The sequence below is a fragment of the Culex quinquefasciatus genome, chromosome 1, assembly GCF_015732765.1.
Source record: "Culex quinquefasciatus strain JHB chromosome 1, VPISU_Cqui_1.0_pri_paternal, whole genome shotgun sequence".
In the NCBI taxonomy this organism is placed as follows: domain Eukaryota; kingdom Metazoa; phylum Arthropoda; class Insecta; order Diptera; family Culicidae; genus Culex; species Culex quinquefasciatus.
Window position 1 is genome coordinate 109694731 of NC_051861.1, and position 16458 is coordinate 109711188.

Sequence of the window (16458 nt, forward strand, 5' to 3'; positions counted from 1 at the left end):
TTAGGGGAATTGCCCAACTGTCTTCCCTTATCGCACAGTTTGCAATGTACGTGGGGACCTCGCCAAGCTTAATATCGGAGCACGTTTTCGGTGTGGGTGGGTTAATGCCTAGGAGGAGGAGGAGTTCACACTGACTCTCACACATACAAATAACGTGCACAAAAACAAAACAAATTCGCGCTGGCTGGGTTGTGCCGTGCGGGCGGCGGCGTTTCGGTCTTAATCGGATTTGCCATCGGCAGATAAGCCTTAAGCTTGCTTTCCTTATTGGCTTTTTGTGTGTCCCACCTCATCTATATGTTTCCGAATGAATTTGTATCATCCGTTGGGAACGTGAAATTTAAATTTATGACTTAACGGATCGAAACAAATTTAATCACGCTTCTTCAATTGATTTTTTAAAATATTTATTTTCAAGTCTGTTTTGTTTTCAGTCAATGAAATTAAATTATATAAGTTGCACAATTTTTTTGTTATTGGCTGGAAATTCACTAAAATTTGATTCTATCGATTGGAGCGATCGTAGAGAGCCCAATTCTATCATATTTTGACGAAACTGAAGCGTTTACTGTTATCAACTTCAAAAATGTCAAGTTGTGTTATTAAAAACCTTAAAAAATTGCCTTAAAGCCAACCCTATCCTAAAATTTCTGGAAAACAAAAATTAAAAATTATCTTTTAACGTTTTGTTCTTGCATTGCTAAGAGTCTTCTATTATAAATATCCGCAAAATTTTGTTTTTTTTCAATAACGTAATTTTCTTCGTATTCAAATTGTCGAAAAATCAGAAGGCCAACAATATTACTTCAAATATAAACGTATCTGTATATATTTTTAAAACATAAATTGCTCTGCAACTTTGTGTCCTTTAGATACAAAATTTTATTTAAAAAAATAAAGCGCCACATCTCAAGTTGATTTTCAACATATATTAAATCAGTGTTTCGCCTTGTTAACTTTACAAATAAGTTTGTTGAAAAGAACAGTTTTTTTATTGTTTACACTAAATTCAAGGTATCGAAATCGACTCTGAGCAAAACATTTTTTTTACATTTTTAAGTTTGTTTCTTATTGAAAAAAATTAAAAATGAAAAAATATGAAACTCTTCACAGCTTGTTTTTTAAAAATAAAATATTATTCAAAGGCAATAAAAAACTTTTAGAAACTAAGTTACTTGAAATGTTCTATAAATTTGAAAATGATGCACTTTATAGAAGCAATTATGACGTAATGTTCGATTCCAAATAAGGTTTTGCACCTTAAATGAATTTTACAATTTAGTATGACAATATTTTCAAGATTCTTTTATTTATCATAAAAAAACATAGTTCTTGTACCAGGTTTTGAAACTAAAGCTACATATGCCTTTTTTTGGTCTTCTAAAAGATATAAAAAAGATAAACACGTACAAAATAAGTTGTGACTTTTTTGTGTACTTAATTTTTCTGAACAGGGTTCATCAGTACCTAAAACTTGGCCAAAGACACCAAATCAATAAGAAAATCCAATCTCATGATGCAGAATTTTATATTTTGTATGACCAGCATGGGATTGGTGCGCTGGAAAAGGGGACACAAAGTCGTGATTATTCAGGTTAATTTTTGTGTGTGCTTTTGTGTCTCTGTTCGTATGGGGTGAGTGCTTAATTTGGTCGTAAAAAATATTCGGAGTGAAAAGTGATTTTTTGTGTGTGCCTTTTGTCGTGAATTGTGTGTGTCACTTGCGGGCGGTGGGGCAACGTGCTTGCTTGACAGGATCGATCGTGTTTTTATGTGTGCTATTTCTTGCTAGCAATGATAATATCAGTCCATCCTTTATCACCGTTGATCGGAGGGCACGCCGCCGGTTGAGTTTGTCGTAGTAATTGTGTTCCAAAGTAACAGGGTGTTGATTGTGTTTCCTACTTCAGTCGATTGCGGGCGGCGAGGCCACGCGCTTGCCTTACTGAATTATTTGTGTCTTGAGCGTTGAGCATTTTAAAAGCCCTTCCTATATCATCGTTGATCGGAAGGCACGGCGTCGGGTAAATTGTGTATAATATTTTCGAATAAGGTTTTATTTTTTATGATGAAAAAGACATTTCTATATAATGATCGAAAGAGCACTGACATTTTGGATCGTCGAGTTAATAGTGGAGCAAAATAACTGTGTGTGAGTGATTTTGTATGTTAACCAGAAAAACCTTCCCATAGAGTTATCTAAGCCCGATCTCACGCACACTAGCACACCATTTGTTTTGCTGGCCGGTACAAAATTTAACCTCAATCTTTTTCGTGTACGTACACGCAATACATGCGCTCGTAGATAACTCTATAGTTTCGTTGCTCGGAAGGCTCGCCGACGGGTCTGTTATGAAAGTCCTCCCCATAGCATCGTAGCTCGGGAGGCATCAAAAAGCCAATACCTTATCCTACTTACCCAAAAAATAATAATCACGTGATCCTTGAAGGAGATGCTGTGGATTCAACGGTCTCAAGCGGTATCAACAAGTATATAGCGAAAAACTATGTGCTTGATGAGTCTGCAACTTCAACTATCGGACTAACATTCCTCCCTTTCGTTGAACTGCAGGCTTCTTGGGAGGGCGCCGGTATTGACTAATAAAGTAGGGATCTTCAAAGGTTAAACAGTGAACGGATGGTTGGCTCCCACTGATCATTTTTGATTCATTGTTTAACTTCAGCTGATCTGTCAATAACGGAGTAGCAGCTCATTGGCAGTCAACCATGCTCATGCTCATGCTCATGATGCAGATTTTTATATTTTGTATGACCAGCATAGAAAAAAACTTATGAAGCAAAATAGCACCTTTTGACACACTAAATTTCATCCAAATTCAAAAAGATGCATAGTAAAATAAATTTGCGTAAATGACTCAAAAGCCTCATGAAGATTTGGAAAAAAAATGTTTTGATGTACAACCAGTTAGGCCATTGCAAATATTATTTTTATAAAAAAAAACAAGGGCAAAATTCTAAAATCTGTATCTTTTGAAGGAATTTTTTGATCGATTTGGCGTCTTCGGCAAAGTTGTAGGTATGGATATGGACTACAATGGAAAAAATGATACAAGGAAAAAAAATTTTTGGTGATTTTTATTCAACTTTTGATCACTAAAACTTGATTTGCAAAAAAACACTATTTTTAATTTTTTATATGTTTTAGAGGACATCAAATGTCAACTTTTCAGAAATTTCCAGGTTGTGCAAAAAATCTTTGAGCGAGTTATGAATTTTCGAATCAACACTGAATTTTTTCAAAAAACCGAAAAATCGGTTTGCAAAAATTTTTCAACTTCATTTTTTGATGTAAAATTAAATTTGCAATCAAAAAGTACTTCAGTAAAATTTTGATAAAGTGCACCGTTTTCAAGTTAAACCCATTTTAGGTGACTTTTTTGAAAATAGTCGAAGTTTTTCATTTTTTTTAAATTAGTGCACAGTATGCCTACCTTTGAATTTTTTTTTTTTGAAAAGCTGAGAAAATTCTCTATATTTTGCACTTTTGAACTTTGTTGATACGACCCTTAGTTGCTGAGATATTGCAATGCAAAGGTTTTAAAACAGGAAAATTGATGTTTTCTAAGTCTCACCCAAACAACCCACCATTTTTCAATGTCGATATCTCAGCAACTAATGGTCCAATTTTCAATGTTAAAACATGAAACATTCGTGAAATTTTCCGATGTTCCGAAAAAAATACTTTCAGAATTTTCAAGTCAAGACTAACACTTCAAAAGAGCAAACATTCAATATCACGCACTTTTAAAATGTTAGTCTTGACTTGAAAATTCTGAAAATATTGTTTTCGAAAAGATCCGAAAATTTCACAAATAAGTCTGAATTGTTAAATCGAAAACTGATTTCTTTTCTTAGTAAAATAAGAAAAAATAAATAAATGGTCGGTTATCATTCATCACGAATTCCACGATACAACTATTCAATTCTAGCTTAAAAACGAAATTAAAAAAAATCAATCGAAAATATAATTTGACATCGAAACAACTTTGGCAATATCAATCTTCAAAATAAAAACGATCACAATTTAATATGGGCATTTCAGGCATTTTTAAATTTTTCTACGATTATCTACCAACATAATTTACTAAAATTTATTGTTAGCAAAATTAATAAAATTTAATTTTGCTTAATTTTTTTATTTTTACGATATCAACTTATTGACTTGACATAGAAAAACTGATCTGCTGGGTTTAAAGTTAATTGTACATTGCAACTTAAATGTAATTCTCAGTTTTAAAATCAACATTTTGAAGAGACACGTGAAAAGATTATGAAACGAGAAAATTGAATAAAAACAGGTAAAGAAAAGTGATCATGATATAAGAAGAAAAAATGCCCCGATATTGAGATATCTCGTAAATAAAATTTGTTTTTTTTTTCAGCAAATCAAAAGAGCGCCAAGTTTTAATTTTTTAAGTGAGTTGCGGCAAGCTTTGTTTTACAACAAGGCCCTCTAATTATGTTATTATGATAATTGGTGAGGATGAGCAGATTTTCCACAACAAAATCTACCAGTAACCATTGGGCGCGGCTTTTTTTTTCATCCATCGAAAAAAGTATGTTTACTTTAACAACTTATGCTGCATGTGGATTGTGGGCATACGCTCGATAGATGATAAAATTAAAACCCCCAAAAAAAAGGTCAAACAAGAAAGTACTCATTGGTTTCGGTTGATTTGGGCGGGGTGCTTTTCCATTATTTTTTTTCACGCAGATTCCCCACCACTTTGCTTCGGCTCTTGAAAACTTTACTTTTTCTCGCGATACTGACCTCTTTTGAGCTCTAGCGTAACTGGATCCGTCGAAAGCCGGAGGCATTTTAGCACTGTAACGAAAAAAAAAAAACGAAAAACAAAACAAAAGATGAGCTGAGGAAAATACACCAACGTTAAACGACGAGAAAATCGCGAATTACATTTTTGAGGGAGTAACATTTGAAAAAGGTCTATTAGGTTAAATTTTTTAATTAAATTTTTTTTTCATTTAGCCATTTTTAAATATTAGTCCCGACCTCGATAAGTTACAACCAATCAAAATTTACGTCAAAACGGTCTTGGACTACAACCCTGCCACTACCGATGATGGTGAAGAAATTTATAAGGGAAAAAAGTGCACACAAACAGAAGAGTTTAAAAAAAAAGAAGATTTTCGAACTCACCGTCTTTCGTGGTAAAGCCGTGCACGTCGGTTCCATTAACTTTCACGATTACGTCACCGGCTTCGACCTGCAAGAGAGATAGAGAGAAGGAGAGTGTAAGACAAAAAAAAACAAGATATAAGTCGTTTTGAACCATAAAATAAAGAGTAAAAGGACAGATCAGACAGCGGGTCGTGTTTGGATTAGGGTTTTGCACACACACACGCCACACTACAGGTTTCGAGATGGGTTTTGAGGGCAAACGTGTGTTCGATAAGTCAGGTGGAATCGATCGCGGCTCAACCTTAAAGCTCTTCGACAAAATTGTGTGAGTGAAATTTAATTCATTTCTGTGATGATTCTTGGAACAGTTATTGAAAAAATGTTGCAAATATTTTATTCAGAAGAAAGGTGAGTAGAATCATAAAAATCTATTCTAATGAATTTTTCAAGATTCAATCTGATGAAGAACAAATCTGAAGAAATTTACTGCGCGCTTTTTTCGCAGATCAAAACCTTTTAGAATCATGAGAATGTAGTCATTTGGCTGTGTTGTGACTTTATTCTTCACAAGATTGTAAAAGAATGCTTTTTCATAATTGAAATCTCAATCAAAATTGTTTTCGTTCGTTGTAATTTTTCCCTTTTTCTTCTCTTGTTGTTTTGTTTTTCGTCATACATGTATAATATTTTAGCATGAAGCTAAATATCTTGTTTAGGTTTGGTCTTTATTTTATAGCATTAGGCCTGTTCTGCAACCTCCAAAGGACTATGAGCAATTCTCTACGAAATTGATTTTTTTTATTTGCCTCAAACTTTGTTGGTCACAGGGATGACCAATGGAGCCTAACTTTTGAAGGATTTACAAATACAAAAAAAAAGAAAACTTTAATTTTCCTGTTTCTTTTTGTTTAAGCTGCTGTAACTCAGCAATCAGAGGTTCAATCTTTAATGTCTCTTAGACAAATTTATAGCAAATTTTCTGAACTTTAAAAAAAAAATATTTATAGAAATGGTCACTCATGATCACTATTTTTAAAAAGCGAAAAACTGCAAATTTTTCGTTGAAATCAAACTTTCGGTGGCTATATTTTGAAAACGGAGCCCTTTATCAAAAAATCTGTAAAGTACTTTTCGATTGCAAATTCAATTTTACATAAAAAAATATGTAAAATTTTGTTTTGAATAAAATTTTGATTTTTTTTTCAAAAATCACTATTTTTTCAAAAAATCATAATTCGACGGCAGATTTTTTGACCATACATCTATGGCTCAAAAGTTGCGGGTAATCCCGAAAATATTTTTTTTTTGGGAAATTGGATTTTTGTGAAAAAAGTTAATAAAAAAATCGGCAATTTTTTTCCGTGTACCTTTTTGTTCTCAATGGTCCTCTTCAATACCTACAACTTTGATCAGAAAATTCACTCAAAAGTTACAGCTGTTTGAATATTTACGTACCATTTTTGTATGGGCAGCTGCCAAAATTGTATGGAGACTTGTATGGGTGTACCAATGACACAAAATAGCTTCTTTGGTCACAAAAAGTTTGAGCCAAATAAAAAAAAACAAATAAAATCCATTTCCGGTTTTGGTAGAGAATTGCTCATGTAAATTTGAATTTTAAATTGATAAGTACCCTAGTTTAATTTCAGGAAAATATTTGCAGCTCTTCGTTTTTTTTAGTTGCCATGAGTAACCAATTCTGAAAATATTTGTTTAAAGTTCAGAAAATTTGCTTTGAAATTGTCAAAGAGACATTGTTTTCAAAATGTTTGAATCAAGTCTAACATTTCAAGAGGGGCAAAGTTGAAGTAAGAAGTAAGAAGTAAGAAGTAAGAAGTAAGAGGTAAGAAGTAAGAAGTAAGAAGTAAGAGGTAAGAAGTAAGAAGTAAGAAGTAAGAAGTAAGAAGTAAGAAGTAAGAAGTAAGAAGTAAGAAGTAAGAAGTAAGAAGTAAGAAGTAAGAAGTAAGAAGTAAGAAGTAAGAAGTAAGAAGTAAGAGGTAAGAAGTAAGAAGTAAGAAGTAAGAAGTAAGAGGTAAGAAGTAAGAAGTAAGAAGTAAGAAGTAAGAAGTAAGAAGTAAGAAGTAAGAAGTAAGAAGTAAGAAGTAAAAAGTAAAAAGTAAGAAGTAAGAAGTAAGAAGTAAGAAGTAAGAAGTAAGAAGTAAGAAGTAAGAAGTAAGAAGTAAGAAGTAAGAAGTAGAAGTAAGAAGTAAGAAGTAAGAAGTAAGAAGTAAGAAGTAAGAAGTAAGAAGTAAGAAGTAAGAAGTAAGAAGTAAGAAGTAAGAAGTAAGAAGTAAGAAGTAAGAAGTAAGAAGTAAGAAGTAAGAAGTAAGAAGTAAGAAGTAAGAAGTAAGAAGTAAGAAGTAAGTAAGAAGTAAGAAGTAAGAAGTAAGAAGTAAGAAGTAAGAAGTAAGAAGTAAGAAGTAAGAAGTAAGAAGTAAGAAGTAAGAAGTAAGAAGTAAGAAGTAAGAAGTAAGAAGTAAGAAGTAAGAAGTAAGAAGTAAGAAGTAAGAAGTAAGAAGTAAGAAGTAAGAAGTAAGAAGTAAGAAGTAAGAAGTAAGAAGTAAGAGGTAAGAAGTAAGAAGTAAGAAGTAAGAAGTAAGAGGTAAGAAGTAAGAAGTAAGAAGTAAGAAGTAAGAAGTAAGAAGTAAGAAGTAAGAAGTAAGAAGTAAGAAGTAAGAAGTAAGAAGTAAGAAGTAAGAAGTAAGAAGTAAGAAGTAAGAAGTAAGAAGTAAGAAGTAAGAAGTAAGAAGTAAGAAGTAAGAAGTAAGAAGTAAGAAGTAAGAAGTAAGAAGTAAGAAGTAAGAAGTAAGAAGTAAGAAGTAAGAAGTAAGAAGTAAGAAGTAAGAAGTAAGAAGTAAGAAGTAAGAAGTAAGAAGTAAGAAGTAAGAAGTAAGAAGTAAGAAGTAAGAAGTAAGAAGTAAGAAGTAAGAAGTAAGAAGTAAGAAGTAAGAAGTAAGAAGTAAGAAGTAAGAAGTAAGAAGTAAGAAGTAAGAAGTAGGAAGTAAGAAGTAAGAAGTAAGAAGTAAGAAGTAAGAAGTAAGAAGTAAGAAGTAAGAAGTAAGAAGTAAGAAGTAAGAAGTAAGAAGTAAGAAGTAAGAAGTAAGAAGTAAGAAGTAAGAAGTAAGAAGTAAGAAGTAAGAAGTAAGAAGCAAGAAGTAAGAAGTAAAAAGTAAGAAGTAAGGAGTAAGAAATAAAAAGTAAGAAGTAAGAAGCAAGAATTTTTTTTCTAGTTTTTGTTTCGCAAGCATGTTAATCGATAAAATTATCGTCTGACGATAACGATAATCCATCGTTATTGTTATTTCGATATTTCTATCGGCGATAATCTTATCGATAAATATTTTTTTAAATCTTTCTGAAATTGAATAATTCAACCATATCATGTTAAATTTTCAATGCTTTTTTTTACTGTTTTTTTATTGTTTACAATATGGGCATCAAACGAGGCGAAATCTTGTATGTTTTTTTACTTGATTAAAGTATTTTTGTAAAATACTAAAATTTTCACATGATTCCGAATTTTCAGAAAATACTAAAATTTTCAAAAAATGCAAAAAATAATTGAAATTTTGTATGCTTTTTCAATTTATTAGAGTTTTTTTTAGGAAAATACTAAAATTTTCACGCATTTTTTCGGAAATACTCAAATTTTCAAAATATACAATATGGGTATCAAACGAAGCAAAATTTTGCAGGCTTCATACATACATTCAAATTGTGTATGCTTCATACAAATTTTTGCGTCGTTTAATACCCATATTGCAAATTTAAAATTTGAGTATTTTCGAAAAAGTACGGTAAATTGTGAAAACATTACCATTTTACAAAAAAACAAACTCTAATAAAGGGAAAAAGCAATCCAAATTTCGCTTCGTTTGACATCCGTATTGCAAATTTTAAAAATTTGATTATTTATGAGCAATTCCAGCTCAAATCAGGAATTTTTCTGATACTTTTATACCCGAACCTCTCCGATTTCAATGAAACTTTGTAGACATGTTATCCTAGACCTATATAAGCCATTTTTGTGTATATGGAGCCAATAGTCCGCGAAAACAACATTTGAGAAAGGTGTAAGGTATTTAAATATTTTTGTATTTTGTAATTTAAAAATTACTGCATCTCGAAGCAGTTGCGTCGTATCAAAAAGTGGTCAAAGACAAACTTGTAGGAAATTGGACGAGCTTTCTGAAAAAAATACACTGAAACAAAAATACACGCCACTTATATGAGTACTTATAAAACTTAAATTTGAAGGTGATGTCACGATTTCTTTTCGTTCAAAATTTTTGAGGAAATAGCCTAAGATGTTATCAAAAGACTGACGAAAAATGCAGGATGGTATGTCTCTCCTAAAAAAATACAAAAATCAAAAGTACCAGAAAAATTCCTGATTTGAGCTGGAATTGCTCTTTTGAAAAATACGGTATTTTGTGAAATTTTTAATTTATAACAAAAAAACATCGAATAAAGTGAAAAAGCATACAAAATTTTGCTTCGTTTGATACTCATATTGCAAATTATGAAAATTTGAGTACTTTAAATAAATACGTTAATTTGTAAAAATTTTTGAGTATATATTTTTCTTTGAACCTCACTGGATTTTCAAAAAATATATTCTTAGTAAAAGCATTGAAAATTTAACATGATATGGTTGAATTAAACGTCCAATTTCCCGTCTCGGGAATTCCCGAGATTTCCCGTAAAAAAATATTTCCCATTTCCCGGGAATTTATTTAATTAGAAAACTGACTTGAAGTTGTATGACTTTATACAAGCATTCAAGCTTTTTAATGATCTTCGCACTTATATTAACGATTGTCCTATACAATTTTGTTGCCAAATATTGTTCAGAGCCAAGATCAGAACAGTCTTCAACAAATTTAAAAAAGTCCCAGGAATTCCCGGGATTTCCCGGAAATTGGTTGAAAATTTCCTGTTTCCCGGGAAATTTGTAACCCCGGGAAATTGGATGCTCTAGGTTGAATAAATCAATCGCCGATAGAATTATCGAAATAACGAAAACGATAACGATAGATTATCGTTAACGTGCCTCGATAATTTTATCGTTAACAGCCTTGGTTTTTAGTTTACAGATTTTTATTTTTAGCTTTAAAATGGATCTGTAATTTTCATTCAAAAATAATATTTCATTTCCTCCGAAATCAACACCATCAAACGACATTTCCAATTCCTGGAAGGACATCCGCGTGGGAATGTTTTCAATGTCCACAAATCCCTGCAGATGTCTGTCCGTCCCCCACCCTTTTCGGCATTGACGCTCCAAAGAGGTGGAAATATTTAATCGATCCAAATCCAATTTCCATTTCGCAGCCCGGTGACAATCGAGCCAGAAGAAGAAGAAAAACGGAGAAAAATCCCTCCCAATCGAAGTGAAATGATTTATAGACTGATAAATGGCCGTGGAATAAAAGTGCCCGGCTTTCGCTGGACGACCCTTGAAATGGGTCTCTACCACCCACTCCTGAAGGGGGCAAAATGCGCAAAAGGCCAGAAGTAATACGCCAATGGGAAATTCAACTAATTGATTCCGGATCTCTGCCGAGGAGGCGTTGTTGACCGGTTTTTCTCCCCCCAACCTCCCTCTGGAGATCCTCCAGGCATTATCGGCTGACCTTTTTCAAGCGTTGGCGTTAAACAAGCTCTAAAACAACATCCCTCCCTCGCAGGACCCTTCTTCTTTTTCCCTCCGTGTCTGGGACGGCCATTTACACGCGGCTGCCGGTGCTGCTGCTGTATTAGAATCAATCAATGTCGTCATCAATCAATTACCACCCCTTCCAGTTGCCTTTCCCGTTTTGGGGATGTCCCCACGATGTCGTTGAAAGGGACGTCATTTGCAATAAAAAAATCAGCAAAAAAATGAAATAAAAATGTCATTTTATGATGAGCTCACACAGCAAAAAATCCGGCGGTAAAATCGCATGCAAAAGCATGCACATCACCTTTGTGAGAAAAAAGCATGTAATATTGTATGAGAAAACGTGTACAAAAAAGCATGAGCCCGAGAAAAAAAAGATTTTGCACACACCAAAAATATCATCAATCTGGTGAGAGTCATCTCCAGATTACCAAATCCGCGCCTCAACCATCTCGGCTATCTCACCGTCTGCGTGTTACAACGCCAATGTAGCAATACGTTTCTCGTACGTCGTATACTGCATTAATTGTAATACAGTGTATGGGGAACATACAGATACATCGGTGTTAATAAAAAAAATCACAGTGGCAAGATAGCCGAGAGGGTTGGGGCGCGGACTTGATTATCTGGAGGTAACTCTCACAGGATTGTTGTTATTTTTGGGGTATGCGAAATCATTTTTTTTCTTGCCTGCGTGCTTTTTGTGCACACGCTTTCTAATGCAATATTATATGCTTTTGCTCACAAAAGTGATGTGCATGCTTTTACATGCGATTTAACACGGATTTTTTTTTTGTTCGGCGACATCTCGTGGGGCAGAATTATTTTAAGAGTTTGAAGCATAAATGAGTGGAATTGTTGAAGGAATTTGAGGATACTTAGAAAAAGATCAAGCTTTCTTTCTTTTTTTAATTTTTAATTTTACGAGTTATTTATAAATTTCAAATAGTGCGTCTATCCCGGGAATTCCCGGGACAAAAATCCCGGGATTTTCCCTAAACCGGGAATTCCCGAATCCCGGGATTTTTGATATTTTGTCCCGGGAATTCCCGAAATTTAAAAAAAAAATTTTTTTTTTTGGTCAGGAAACTCAGATTTGGTTATGGAAATAGATGAGCAGTTGAATACTTAGTAATCGATCATATTTTTAAAGCATTAGCAAATTTGCATTCGGCATACATCAATATTTATTTGGCTTATAAGGGAAAATTATTAAAACTTTAGTTTACGGATCCACAAAATGCCTAGCGCTTTAAATATTTTTCATTAAATTTTATTTATTTATATATTTACGTTTAATGATGATTTCTGGAGTTTTTTTGAAAAGGTCCAATAAACCAAATTTCCAGTTTTTGCTTTATGGGTGTTTTTGAAACCGCCTTGAGTCAGGGGTATTGAAAAACACCCAAAATTCAAAAACTGAAATTTTGGTTTATTGGACCTTTTCAAAAAAAAACTCCAGATTTTAAACTTGAAAAAATCATATTTTATTATTTTTCATCAAACATTGGCATCTGGAGCAATTTAAGACAATAGTTTCAAATTAAGACAGCATAATGTTCTGATATTTTTTAAATTAACAAAACAATTAGTACACAAACTTTCAAATTTATTGCTCTAAAAAATCCTGTACCTATTCAGACTGCAGTCCCGATTTCCCCCAGTTGGCGGTAGTGACTTAAGGATAGTTTGAAAATATGTTTTATATAATACATGAAATTCTAAACTTTTCTAAAATTTTACATTGGATGGATTCATTTTATTTGTTGTCGTTTCTTGTTTTTTTTACAGTTTCAATGATATTTGTTTAGCTTTTGTAGTCATTTCATATAAAAAATTAAAGAAATATATTAATAAGAATTTTGTGATTATTAATATGAAATAATTTGAATCACATTGGATTAAAAATTATGATTCATTAAAAATCCAAAGCATAACAAAGAACAAAAAACAAACATTTTTAATATTTTTTAAACTACCTAAAACTGCTGTTCTTGTTCAGATTGAAGTAAAGATTATCACCAATTAACAGTATTGAGCTAATTCTATGAATTTAAGCTTTAAAAACATAACAAATTTAATGAAAACTTATATTTTATGACTGTTTAAAAAAAATTCCCGGGATCCCGGGAATTCCCGGGATTTGAAAAATATTTTTCCCGTTTCCCAGGAAATTCAAAACCTTTAATTTCAAATTTACTTTTTAATTTTTTTTGGCACTAAAAAAAAATTTAATTTGGAAGGTTGAATATTACCTTTTTAATGATGTAATTTTACCTCAATTTTGACTGAAGAAGTGGCATTACACCAGAAAAGTGGTAAAATTACATATTTTCAGAGGTAAAATTACTTTTTTTCTGACATAAAAGTTGTACCTCTACCAGCTGAGCAGTTCTCTCAGATTTCGGTCATTCGATTTTTTTGTATTTTTTAATCCGACTGAAACTTTTTTGGTGCCTTCGGTATGCCCAAAGAAGCCATTTTGCATCATTAGTCTGTCCATATTATTTCCATACAAATTTGGCAGCTGGCCATACAAAAATGATGTATGAAAATTCAAAAATCTGTATCTTTTGAAGGACTTTTTGATCGATTTGGTATCTTTGGCAAAGTTGTAGGTACACAGCAAAAAATTGTTTAAATTTGGAAGGTGTAATTTTAGAAGGTTGAATATAACCTCTTTTATGGTGTAATTTTACCGCAATTTAGACTGAAAAAGTGACATTGCACAAGAATAGTGGTAAATTTACACATTTTCAGATGTAAAATTACACATTTTTTTCTGACATAAAAGATGTGTCTGTGCATGGATATGGACTACACTGAAAAAAAATTATACACGGTAAATTTTTTTTGGTGATTTTTTATTTAACTTTTTGTCACTAAAACTTGATTGGCAAAAAACACTATTTTTATTATTTTTTTGATATGTTTTAGAGGACATCAAATGTCAACTTTTCAGAAATTTCCAGATTGTGCAAAAAATCTTTGAACGAGTTATGAATTTTTGAATCAATACTGATTTTTGCAAAAAAAAACATCGAAATATTGGTCGCAAAAATTTTTCAACTGCATTTTTCGATGTAAACTATACTTTCGATGTAGTAATACTTATTCGATTACATTTTGAACAACCACATCGTAACACAATCCTATAACGCGAAACAAACAAAAATAACCCAAAATTGCATAAAAACAAAACTTCAACCAAACATTGAGTAACCCAAAACACCTTCAAAGAGCCCTCACAATTTTGCCGACGAGGCTGGCAGACTTCACACCACCACCAGCGCCCAACAGCGGCAGAGCAGTCAGAGTGTGGAGAAGTTGTAGGGGAAGATAAAAACGAAATGTTTATTTTTATTTCGTGGTTCATGGACAGTCAAAGACAAGGCTTTGCCGCCACCGCCGGCGGCTCGTTGCGTTGTTGCAAAAATCGAGCCCAACCAGGTGTTATTTTTTTGGGTTGAGCCTCACTTTTTGCATATTTATGTGATTTTTTTCGGCAGGGGTTGTGTGTTTTTCCAAAAAGGTATTGTTACAAAAGAAAACTTGCGAATGTTTGTCCATTTTGAAAACGCCCACTCTTGAAGTTAGTTTTCTTAAGCTCTTTCTGTTTTGGTCACCAGTCGGTAGCCGAAAGATGCTGGGCAAGATTAGGCGCAAAGTTTCGCCATTGGGAGTTTTTGGGGGGCCTGCGTAAACTTGGTGGACACGCGTTTATTTATTCATCTGCTTGACGAGGGTGGTTTTTCTTGAGATTCGGCCAAATAAAAGAAACACACAAACTGGACTGGACCTGGTTTGACCAGATAACGCCAACAGTTTGACCGTTGAACTCGAAGATTGTATTTGTTTTTGTAGATGTTTTTGAATTTTTTAAACAAAAAGAAAAAAGAAAAAAAAGTTTTCCTTACTAGGGCAGAACAACAGCGACAAAAATCAACAACAAAAGCACACAAAAAATGATACAATTTTGTAGATTACATGTGTTTTTGATGTAAGCCGATGAGCTAAGCTCTCTACATAGTAAAAAACATTTCTTAAACCAGCATTCAAATTAATACATTTCATTTTAAGAAATCTGAGCATTCAACCCGTTTTAGTAAATGATTTTTGTATTTTTTTAGGAGAGACATACCATCCTGCATTTTTCGTCAGTCTTTTGGTTATATTTGAGGCTATTTCCTCAAAAATTTTGAGCGAAAAAAAATCGTGACATCACCTTTAAATTTAAGTTTTAGACTTAAAAATCAAAAAATCTCATAGATGTGGCGTGTATTTTTGTTTCAGTGTATTTTTTTCAGAAAGCCCGTCCAATTTCCTACAAGTTTGTCTTTGACCACTTTTTGATACGACGCAACGGCTTCGAGAAACAGTAATTTTTAAATTACAAAATACAAGAATATTTAAATACCTTACGCCCTTCTCAAATGTTATTTTCGAGTACTATTGGCTCCATATACACAAAAATGGCTTATATAGGCCTAGGATAACATGTCTACAAAGTTTCATTGAAATTGGAGAGGGTCGGGTACAAAAGTACCAGAAAAATTCCTGATTTGAGCTGGAATTGCTCTGTAGCAAAGATTTGAAACAACAAACACCTTTTTTTTAAAGGAAAAATCATAACCGAAAGGAAAATATTTAAAATCTGGCAACCCTGCCTAATGATATGAGCACTTAAGCAAAGCTTACAAAACCTTAAAAAACTGAATGTCGTAGCCTAGAAAAAATATAACCAAACCTGTACACAGAATAATATTGAAAATCTGGCAACCCTGTCAAATGTTATGGGCACTTAAGCAGAACAAAATATTAAAAATCTGGCAACCCTGTCTAATGTGATGAGCACGAAATATGTAGGCCGACTTCGGTCAACAAGAAGTAATGCTTTTAGCAAAGCGAGTTGAAAATGTGGTTAAAAAATCAAGTTGATATTGACAGTTAAATAATAATTAGAATAAGGAATGATTTAATCACAAAACATTTTGCTGTTACTATATTTTTTTAAAGAAGAGATTGTTTTAAGAATCACCATTTAATGTTGCAAAATTGTGCTGGTTGTTATCAACCCTCTTCTGTACATTTTTTGTTTGGTTCTCTAAATTCAGTTTTAGTATAATTATGAATATATTTTTTAACTACCAGAAAAAGTTTTAGGCCTTTTCACTGTTTTTCCAATTTGAGAATTATTTAAGTATTTGCAATCAGCGTTTTTTTTATTTGGATGAGACTTATTAACATAAATTAGAAAATTTAGAATGTAGAAAAACATTTTGAAAAGGGCTACCAACTATTTTGAACATTTTCGAACAACTTTGGTAAATATTTGCAACAGCCTTAATTTAATCAAATTTTTCGCATTTTCAAATTGCGAACAGCTTAACATTTAAAAAAAAACAGCCCTTAAATGTTGAACTTGGAAACGGTGCACTTCATCAAAAATCTACGAAATCGGCCGATTTTGTGCATTTTTTTTTTATTTATTTGGCTCAAACTTTTTGAGGAATTTCCTTATGGCCAAAGAAGTTATTTTGTGTGTTCAGCCATACAATTTTGACAGCTGTCCATACAAAAATGAAAAATATAATGTTTTGATCAGTTTGGTGTCTCCAGCAAAGTTGCAAGTATT

The 16458-nt window shown here is 32.5% G+C and overlaps 1 protein-coding gene across 5 annotated transcripts in view; it reads right to left on the bottom strand.

The window, feature by feature from the left end:
• LOC6049047 (PH and SEC7 domain-containing protein) overlaps positions 1–16458 on the bottom strand; it is a 154277-nt gene that overhangs the window by 36930 nt on the left and 100889 nt on the right. For all 5 annotated transcript variants that reach the window (XM_038252100.1, XM_038251895.1, XM_038251962.1 and 2 more), the window contains 2 exons: positions 5180–5246; positions 4793–4846 (listed from right to left, as the gene is read on the bottom strand). In XM_038252100.1, coding sequence (XP_038108028.1) covers positions 4793–4846; positions 5180–5246 — 121 coding nt within the window. The remainder of the gene's footprint in view (positions 1–4792; positions 4847–5179; positions 5247–16458) is intronic.